General features: G+C 64.5%; 2 protein-coding genes across 2 annotated transcripts in view; one reads left to right on the top strand and one right to left on the bottom strand.

Annotated features, from left to right (window-relative positions):
- Window positions 1–979: 979 nt before the first annotated feature.
- FUT7 (fucosyltransferase 7) lies at window positions 980–4086 on the bottom strand. Its single transcript, XM_005442013.4, has 2 exons — window positions 3949–4086; window positions 980–2361 (listed from the first exon to the last, which is right to left on the bottom strand). The coding sequence occupies exons 1-2, from the start codon at window positions 3971–3973 to the stop codon at window positions 1274–1276; spliced, it is 1113 nt and encodes a 370-aa protein (XP_005442070.2). The 5' UTR covers window positions 3974–4086; the 3' UTR covers window positions 980–1273.
- A 4965-nt stretch (window positions 4087–9051) lies between these two features.
- The window catches only part of ABCA2 (ATP binding cassette subfamily A member 2), a 34132-nt gene continuing 33028 nt past the window's right edge, over window positions 9052–10155 (top strand). Inside the window, exon 1 of the mRNA XM_055720252.1 lies at window positions 9052–9300. Within this exon, the coding sequence (XP_055576227.1) occupies window positions 9235–9300 (66 nt within the window). The 5' untranslated portion in view covers window positions 9052–9234. The remainder of the gene's footprint in view (window positions 9301–10155) is intronic.

Below are 10155 nucleotides of genomic sequence, written 5' to 3'. Positions count from 1 at the left end.
CGTGCCTGGAACCTGCTGCATCCCGGGCACAGGGAGCAGGTCCTGGTGGGCACCCAACAGCTTGTGGGGTGGCAGGGGTGGGGTTGAGTGACTTGGGGGCTGCAATGAAGGAAATCGGGGGAAACTTGTGAAAAAAACCGAGTTGTTTATATCGAGGGGGGTTGATGGCACCGAGCTGAGGGGCACATGGTGAGGAGCAAGGCAACAGATAGAGTAGCCATGTCACCCAGCCACAACATTGCCACCGATCCCAGATGGGTGCTTCCCCTGGGGGTGCTTGGGCATTGCCACCCATGGTGCAGGGTGTGCGTGGTGCAGGGTGTGTGCTGTGCAAGGTGCCCACAGTGCAATGTGCATGTGGCACGGGCCAGCGCTGCAGGGTGCTGGTAGTGCAGATGGCTGGAGCGCATGGTGCAGGGGCTCGGCAGCGCCAGGGGCGCACAGAGCAGGCTGCGGGTGCCACAGGGTGCCCATGGGACTGGCTTTGCTCTGGGCTTGCTGCAAGGGTCTGAATGCCACCATCTCGCTGGCTTCCTGCTGCAGCAGGGCAGGGATGCTGGCAGGGGAGCAACAAACCACAGCATCCCTCTCTGACTCAGACTGGTACTGAGCGTGCTGAGATTGCTTTCGAGAGCATCCGGTGTCCTGCCAGTCCTCCCAGCATGGTGACACCCATGGCCTCGAAAAGCAGGGGGTGGTGGGGGGAGGAGGTGTGTGCTTGCTGGGCTGTGCCAGGAAGTGGTGGGGCTGTGCTCTTTGTCCCTGGTTGTGGGGTGCTGGGCACCCCACAGGCTGTCCCAAGCTTGACTTGTCCACCCCAGCCAGAAATGTCCGTGGGGCCTCTGCCACCAGGGATTTGCCACCCAGCAGGTGTTGGGGGGGGGGGGGGCATGAAGCAATCACAGGGGAAGGTTGGGGAGCCCTGGAACCCCTGCGAGCCCCCTGCCCTTCCCAGCCCCCATGCCACAGGCAGACCCTCTGCAGCACTGTGTCATTTATTTCCAAAGCACCCTCTTGTCCTGCCAGCACCCTGGCGAGGTAGGTCAGTGTTGGGTAGGGGCAGAGGGGTTAGTCCCGTTTTGCAAGAAATTAAGTCACACAGAGTTGCTCAAGGTCCCAGTGTAGCAACAGCCAGGTTGGGAGGAGAGGTTGGGGTTCTCACATCCCTCCCTGCCCCACGTCCTGGTGTGTAGGAGGGTTCCCCATGCTCCCCCACTCCTCCATCCCCTACCCAGATATGTCCCTGACGGTCCCAGCACACACCAGCCCTGTGCTAGGTGTTGAACCAGCTCTCCAGGTTGGGATAGACACGGCCATGGGGCAGGCTGGGGTAGGCAGTGCAGATGGTGCAGATCCGCTCCCTCCAGTCAGCGTAGAGCTTCACTCTGTACCTCTTCTGCCAGGCAAAGAACTGCCGGTAGCGGCTGGAGTTCATGGTCTTCAGGAAAGTGGCCAGCTCTTCCAGGGAGCCAAAGTCATCGATGTGAATGAAGGAGTCCGCAGGAATGAACTGCTCGTAGTTGGCCCGGGGAGGTCCCAACACAACGGGCACAGTGCCAGCCATCAGCGAGTTCCTCCATAGCTTCTCGGTGATGTAGTCTTGGTGGATGGAGTTCTCGAAGGCCAGGTAGAACTTGGACTTGGATGTGGTTGGCAAGAGGCAGTCCTTGCAAAGTGGCTTGTTGTTTGCTTTCCCGTATATGTTCACATGGAGGTACCTGGAGAGGTTTTTGTAGACTTCAGCTCTTTTCTGAGTCCTGTGGTAGTTGCTGATAACCCAAGACACCAAGTTGGTCTTCATGGGGATGTTCATGGTGGCTGACTGGCTGGGCACAAGCTTGCCATAGGGAATGAAGATGTCCGAGTCCCGTCTGTAGGTCATCACCCAGTTGAAGGTCTGGTTCCATCCCGCTAGAGCTTTAGTGTTGGAAGGGGACTCCAGGGAGACCCACACCCAGTTCTGCCCCGGTGGCTTCTCCTTGGGCAGCCTGTCCCTGCCGGGCTGGAGCCTGGTGTGGGGGAACACCACCACGTCCGCCCGGCCCAGGAGCCGCCGCTCCATGGTGAGCCAGCAGCCTGCAATGCTGTACAGCTCATGGCAAATGTCCCTGCTGATGTTGGGGACCTGCTTTGAGGGCCATTCCCACACCAGGACCACCAGTGGCTCAGCGGGCTTAGGGGCTTTTCTGGAGACCTCGGAGGCACTGAGGAAGCACCTCAAATTCCAGAGGGTGGATATAAACACCGCAGTGGTGACCACCACCTTCATGCTGGGCCAGCCCCAGAGCAGCTGTGGCAGTGGTGGTGCCCGGGGCATGCTGCTGGGCTGGCTGTCACCTTCTTGGGTGACAGAACTGACACCTGGGAGAGAGGAGAGGCCACCAAGCACCATTAGCTCAGCTTGCCAGGGACAGGGGGTGGTGGGGAGGCTGTGGGGATGGAAGGGCTGGAGAAAGGGCTTCTCCACAAAACCTGGGCCCCAGCATCACCCCTGGCCCCTCTCCTGGCTCCTGCCTCCCCCCACCTCTGGGGTCCCCCATGCACCTGATGTCACTCCACAGTGGCTTTTGTATCACCCTCCTGGGGTCCCTGGGGTCCCCATCTCTAGGGCAAACAGGGATGCTGCCAAAGGGAGGTACAGAGCCGGTGGACAGCAGCCACCTGTCCCCCCTGTCCCAACTGCCTGGCACTACTCCCCGTTACATACACCAGGGACATAGTCCCTGGTACTTGCTGTGTGCCTCAGTTTCCCCACCTGACAAACAGCCACCGTCCCACTCCACCCTTCTTGCTTTGCCCAGAGCAGGTCAAGCATGAAATGCAGCCAGCCTTGCTGCAGCCAGGTTCAGCAGAAAGGTGTCTGCGGGGTTGCAGGATGGGGTCACGCACCAAAGGGTGAGGGTGAACACCCCAGGTCCCACCTGAATAACCCCACAGCAAGGCCCCAGCTGTGGACCGGAGCATCCCTGGGAGTGACTGGGAAGTCTGAAAACCTGCTCGAGGCCAGACTGGAGTGTCCTGCCCAAGCAGTGCCCCCTCACCCCAGCATCCTCCTGCAGCAACGGCAGGGCTCTTCCCAGAACTGGGGTGCTCTCCCCAGCCACCACGGGCGCAGGGAGCCCCAGCAGGCTGGGAGCTTGCAGCCTCAGTGCCCCAAACATTTTATTTTCAGGGTGTCACAGATGGCCAGTGCCCCGCAGGCAGGGCAGGGAGAACAGTGTGGGTAGGGAGCCATTCGGGGCTGCTGCTGGTGGGGCTCAGCCCACAGGCACAGGGGAACCCTGGCCACAAGATGCTCACCCAGCCACGGTGCCCGTCTGCCTGCGCTGGCGGTGCTGTGCTTAACCAGCAGTGGTGATGGCAATGGAAAGCAGTGGTGGGGGTGGCGAGGGGGATGCTTGGCTGGGCTGAGGACCAGCCGCCAGCTTGAGCCCACCCAGGAGGGCCAGTCCCAGGTGCAGGGCTCATCACCTGTGGCCCACCCGTGGTGTTCAGCACCAAGGGTGGTTTCCCTTTAGAGGTAACCTCTGAAAACACGCTGGCTGCTTGAGTCTTGCTGCCAGCCAAGGCTGTGCCAGTTCCTCCACAATTTTGGAGCCTCCTGGAAAGTGGTACCCTCCTTTCCCACCCCAGCCACTGCAGCTTTGCTGTGAAAAATCCCTTCCCTGCCTTGGCCCGCTCTGTCTGTCCTGCTGAAATACATGAGCTAAGATTAGGCTCCGGAAAAACCTGGCATCTGAAGCAGGGGGGGGTGAGAAAGCTTTGCTGGCTCCCTGCACCGCACACCGGTGCTTCGGGCCCCCTGCCTGCTGGTCCCCAGCAGTGGGGATGCTGCTCCCGTTTTGAGGATGCTTTGGTGGGGGACACCCCGCTCCAGCAGTGCCAGGAGCCAACCCATTTCTCAGCCCCTCTCCCCGCAGCAGGCAGTGGTGCTGAGCCCAGACTTACCAGGGAAGGGCCGGTGCGGCGGCATGTGAGGTGCCTGCGTGTGTCTGCCCAGGCAGCTGCCGGCACTGGGCTGGGGCACTCGAGGGCTTCCTCTTTTCTGCGGTTTTGCCTCGTCCCAGCCCTACAGTGGGTCCTTCCTGCTGCGCACAGCAGCTGGCACAGCCCGCTCCCAGCACTTCCCCCGTGCCACACGGGCAGCGATGGCTGGGTGTGTGCCCCGGGGACAAGAGCGTGCCCGTGACCGGGTGGGTGCCTCATGGCCTGGATGGGTGCCCCACAGCTGGGGGGGTGCCCTCTGGCTGAGTGGGCACCCCACAGCTGGGGGGTTGCCTTGTGGCTCACACATGTCCCACAGCTGAGAGGGTGCCCCGTGGCTGGGTGCATGCCCCATAGCAAGGTGGATGTCCTATGGCTGGGTGGGTGTTACATAGCTGGGTGGGTGCTACATGGCTGAGCACACAGCCTGTCGATGTGTGGGTGTTTCGTGGCTGGGCTGGTGCCCTCTGGCCAGGTGCATGCCCCATGCCAGCGTGGGATGCTGTTGCCCAGTGCCTGCCCCATGGCAGGTGCTGCCCCATGGCCTTGGCACAGCCAGGAAAGGTTCCTGATGCAGGTGCCGCTCACAACTCTGCCTGCGCATCCTGCCCCATCTCCCTGTGCTTCCCCTGCCAACCTCCAGCCAGGCTGTGACTCCTTGGAGAAGGTACATGTGGCCCCACATGGGAATTCAGTTCCCCAAAGGGGTTTCCCAGGTGCCAATTTTGAAATTGAGGCCAAATTATTGCTCCTTTCCACCAAGCGTCTCTCCCATCCCAGCTGCCAGCCAGAGCCCCGATGCCATGGCTGCGGTTTCCCAAGGTACCCATCCCTGGTTTGAGGTTTGTGGGATGGTCCCATGTCCCTGCTGTGCACCAGGGCTCTCCAGCACTCCCCATGGTGTAGAAGGGTCCCCTCCCAAGCCAGCAGGCGCGGGGTCCGTGTCCACACCGGCCACCTTCCCCAGCTGGGCTCCTGCCCTCATGGCAGAGGGGTGCCAGGGGACAGGGAGGAGGCACAGGGTGGCACAGGGGAGGGGCAGTGAATACAGACCACTGAGCCCTGCCACCTCACCCTGTCCTTGGGCACCCAGCCCTGCAGGGCAGGATGGAGGCAGGGTCTTGAGCCCCAGCGGGCTGCTCTGCCCACACACTCCTGCTGCCTGCCAGAGCCATGGCTGTGCAGGGGGTAGAGCTGCCTGTGGGGCTGGGCTGAGCCCATGGGGCAGCTCTGCTAGCTGGCAGCTTTATGCCAAAGCACACCCCACAAACACTCTTTTGCTGACATCATTAATATATTGATGATGATGATGATTATTGTTGGGTCCAGCTGTGCCCTCCTGGCACATGCAGCTTGCTCTGAAATCACCCAGGAGCAGCTGAACAGCGAGATGCTCATATTTGGCTCAGGCTGGAACCAGGCGCTTCCTTGGTGTTTGCTGCCACCCATGGCAGAGCTGGTGGGGATGGAGGGGGGGGCTCAGGCCCAGAGCCTCTGCCTGCCACTGCCACTGGCACCACCTGTGCCCACAGCCGGGCCATGGCTGATCCCATCCCGGCGCGTGCTGGGAAGGAGCCGGTGCCTTGCCTGGGTGCACGTGCTGAGGGGTTCAATGCTGCCTGCGCTGAGACGGGTGCAGGCAGGGCCCTGCCTTCAGCCTCACCAAGGTGCCTCCTGTCTGCCACCCGCAGCCTGACTGAAAACAGGATACCAGCCTCGCTGGCTCCCACTGATTCATCTTGAAACCATCAGCTAAAGTCGCACCAGCAGCTCCTCGGTGCTGCCAGGCCCCAGGCACCTGCCCTGGCCGGGATGTTTTCTGCCAAAAGGGGAAGCGGGCGAGTGCATACCTTGGGAGCACCTGCATGGAGAGCTGCCTCCTGCACCCTAGCTCTGGACCTGCCCCTGTCCCACTATTGCCACACACTTGGCTGTTTTCTTTCCTGGCATTGCTGTCTGAGCACCAAGTCTCCCCAAAAGCCCTGGCAGGGGAAAAGAAATGGGGAAACTGAGGCAGAGGCAGGTGGGGGGGGGCCCCCGAGGCATGCAGCACTGTCCCTAGAGCTGGCAAGGGCATGCCCTGGCACACGCAGAGCTGGCGGTGGGGCCCCAAACTGTTCCCTGGGGGTCCTCGGGCTGCTCAAGCACCCCTGGGGTCTGCACTCCCTGCTGCACCCTTGCTCCCGCTGCCTGCCCGGCTCCTGGGAGCAAGGATGGCCACAGTGCTGGTGGCAGGGCGCGGGGCCAGGCAGCGGCTGGGCACAGCGCTTTGGCACGGTGCCGGGGTGTAGCAGGGCTCTGCGGTTTCAGTGCCGCCCTGGGAGCCCTCAAAGGCCAACTGCAGCTCAGAGGCTGGGTGTTTTTTCCTCCCCAGCCATGTCCCCTGTTTCCTGTTATCTTTTCTCACCCCCTTGCTGCATTTCTTCCCCTGCGTGACTGAGAGCCCAGATACCGGGCACCGCACAGCCCACGGGGCGCTCTTCCCAGCACAGCTTGCCCCAACCCTGCCGGCTGCAGGCAGCGCTCCGTGCCTGGCTGAAGCTGCCAGTATCATCCCTGCCCCTGTCCCCTTCTCCCCTAGGGAGACATGGGACAGGTTTGTTCCCCTCTGTTGGAGGACAGCACTGGGGACAGCACTGGCCACAAGGTTTCCATGGGGAATGCAGGATAGGTGGTGGAGCAGGAGGGAGCTTTTCCCCAGCAATCGCAGTTGTCAGCCCCAAGTGCTGCCCCAGGACACCCCAGCAGCAGGGACGATGCCCTGTGGAGTACTTCCAGCCAGTGGGTCCAGACACCTTGACCCCTGTGGCCCAGGGACGAAGCAGCACAGTGGCAGAGGCTGGAGCTGCCTAATTGCTCTGAGCCAGCCTGGGACCCAGGGCAGCCCTGCTCTGGGTGGGCTGGGCAGAAGTCCCCAGCACCCAGGGCCAGACTGTGGCACCATGGGGTGACACCCGACCTCACCAGCACAGAACAGGGAGTTTTGCTTGGGTGGCTGCTGCCATCTGCAGATGACCCCACACAGCTAGAGGAGCTTGGCCACCCTGCAAGGAAGTCCCGAGAGGTGCTCAGGGTTCAGGGAGGAGATGGGCCACCAGTTCCCTGGGGCTTCAGGGTCCCAGATCCACGGAGGAGATGGGCCGCTGGGTCCTGGGGGCTGTGCTGCCCCATGGCACTCTGCTGGGTCTGTCTCTTGCTGGTACCTCGTGAGGCTTCATGGTCAGGCCAAGCAGAAGAACAGTGAAGCTCAGCAGAACCCACCCAGGGGCGGCAGGAGGAAGGAGACCCAGGTGGGGGGTTTGAGCCCGCATCACCCGCAGTCCCACCCACGAGACTCTCTGCGGTGCCCCCAGGCTGGGGACCCACTGTGCTGCAGAGCAGGGGTTTTGCGGTGTTCTAGGTGTGGGCTGGGGACAACCTACATGCAATCCCTTGAGAGGAGCCAAGGGTGCACGCATCCCTCCCTCCCCAGGGACCAAGTAACCACCACTGCTGGAGCAAGGTTCGGGGCTGGACAGCCGGGCTGAACCCCCACAGCCCCGCTTACCTCGACACCAGATCTCCCCAGTATTTCCAAGCTGGAGAAAACACCAGCAAACCTCAGGGTCATCCCGGTGCAGCAGCTCCCAAGTTACTCATGCCAGCAAGTGCAGGTGGAAAGGCACCGAGCCAGTCCCGGCCACCCTCTGCCTGGCTCCTCTTGATGCCAGGAGCTCTGCTGCCCGCTCACCTGCCCGTCACCCACAGCCCCTCCAGAACAGCCTCCCCAAGGCACCGAGCGGGGCCCACGTGGTGCCTCTCCACCACCGCATCCCCTGGGCATCCCTTGTCCTCCCTCACCTCAACACAACGTTTCGCCCAGAAGTTTTGTGAATAATGGCACTTTGTGGCAGGACAAGGGGAGCTTTTGTTAGGGCGCTGGCAGCTGTCACCGAGCCTGCCCGAAACGCAGTCACCCTTAGCAACACCACTTGGGGCTGGGGCAGCCGAGTGGTTACTCACAGCTTGAGTGGTTACTCACAGCTTGAGTGGTTACTCACAGCTCAGCCTGCCGGCTGCACTTGGCCCTGAAAACAGCACAGAGACAGAGATGGTTAAAGATAGTGCAGGAGAGAGGGGGGCAGCGGGGAGGGGGGGACAGATGTGAAATGGAGAGGCCCAGGGGAAGGGAGGGAGGGAGAGAAGGATGGATGGATGGAGGGATGGAAGGAAGGACGGATGGGAACTGGCCATGTTCAGTGCTTACTGCTGTTGAGGGCATCCTTCCCAGCTTGGAGTCCCAGCTGGGCTGTGGGTACAGCTTGCTGCAGGCAGGTTGGTCCCCTCCAAGAACACATGTGGGCACCCCAACCCCACCACTTGTCTGTGGGACAGCTAGGCAGGAGCTGCGGGCAGCCGGGGCTGAGCAGGGCAACCAGCGTTGGGGGGGACAGCACGCAGACCCCCACAGCAAGCCTGATCTTGGGGGGGGGGAACGACGGAGGGGCTCAGCAAGGGGTGACCCCGCTGTACCTCCAGCTCATAGAGGTGCAGGGGCAGCTCCAGGCAAGGGGCCCGCGTGTTTCCCAGCCCCAGCACCCCCCCCGGGGCAGGACCCTCCCGGGGCAGCCCCTCCCTGGGGAGACTCGGGTGCCACAGCGGCCACCGCTGCGCCGGGGGGCTCCGTGCCTCGGTTTCCCCGGGAGAAGCGGCACCCACCAGCGAGTGCCCGCCTGGCAGTGAGCCCGCGGGGGTCCGGCACAGCTGCCGGGGCTGCAGGGGCGCCCCGAGACCCTGAAGGGGGCGGGGGCCGGGCCGGGCCGAGCCAGGCCGAGCTGTGCCATGCCGATCCAGGCCGTGCCGTGCAGCGCCGAGCCGAGCTGTGCCGTGCCAAGCCGAGCCAAGCCAAGCCAGGCCAGGCCGTGCTGTGTCGTGTTGTGCCGAGCCGAGCCGAGGCAGGCCAAGCCGTGCCGTGCCGTGCCGAGCCGAACCGGGAAGTGCAGCCGTGCCCCGGCGGTGCCTTTAAGGGGCGGTGGCAGGCGGGCGGCCCCGGGCGGGGGGGTGGTGCTGCGCAAGGCCGGGCCGAGCCGAGCCGGGCCAGGCGCGGCGGGGCCGGGCAGGGGCTGCAGCCGGAGGCCGGGGCGCTCCCTCCCAGCCTGCTGCGGACAAAGGCGGTGGCGGTGGCGGCGGCCCGGTGGGCTATGGCGGTGGGCGGCGGGTGATCTGCGGTGCCGAGCGGGGGCGGCCCCTGCGGCGGGGCCCGGCCCGGCCATGGGGTTCCTGCACCAGCTCCATCTCCTGCTCTGGAAGAATGTGACGCTGAAGCGGCGCAGCCCGGTGAGCGCGGGGGCGGCGGTCCCGGCGGGGGTCCCGGCGGGCTTCCCCCCACCCCCCTTCCCCTCCGCAGCCTCGGGCAGCGAGGCCGCCGAGCAGGGGAGGCTCGGCGGGGCGGGGGGGGGGGCCCGGGGTGCAGGAGGGGCGCGCAGCCAGTTGTGTGTCGTCCCCCCCGCCGGGGGTCGGGGTTCTTCGCTGCGCGCCCCCGTTGCCGGTGCGGTATCTGCTCGCGGGGGGCTGCAGGGGGCGCGGGTACTGTCCGTGCGTGAGCCCCGGGGCGGCGAGGAGCGCCCGGCCACCGGCACGTCGGGCCCCCTCAGCCCTGGCGTGCCCCCACCCCCCCCCCACCCCCCACCCCCCGCGGTCGTGGGGCAGCAACAGTTGGGTCTCCCCTGCCCCGCTCCCACCCCGTGCCCGTGGGGCCGCTGCAGGAGGCCGGGGCCGGGGGCTGGATGCCACCTCCCACCCGGCCCCTCCGCACTGTGCAGCATCTCCCTCCCCGGCACGGCCCCCTCTCGTGTCCCCAGTACCCCGGGCACCTGCCAGCCCTGTCCCTGGTCCCCAGAGCTGCCCCAGCGGGGGGGCGAGCTCTCCCCCAGCCCTCGGTATCTGCAGGCTATAAATAGGTTTCCAAATCATATGTGGGTCAGAGCTGCCTCTCCCCCGTGGGCTGGAGAGGGGCCGCTCCCACGTTCGGAGCTGGGGGCTCCCGGGGGGCTGCTCCCCCTCCCGCGGGTGGCAGGGGGGGCAGGACGGTGTCTTCCCTGCCGGGGTCGCCGGTCCCGTGTCACTCAGCGTCACCCAGCCCCGGCCTGGCCTGCCTGGCAGCTCCTGTGCAGGGCTGCCCTGCGGGGGGGG

The sequence above is a fragment of the Falco cherrug genome, chromosome 9 (assembly GCF_023634085.1).
Source record: "Falco cherrug isolate bFalChe1 chromosome 9, bFalChe1.pri, whole genome shotgun sequence".
Taxonomy (NCBI): domain Eukaryota; kingdom Metazoa; phylum Chordata; class Aves; order Falconiformes; family Falconidae; genus Falco; species Falco cherrug.
This window is presented reverse-complemented; position numbering and strand designations above follow the sequence as displayed.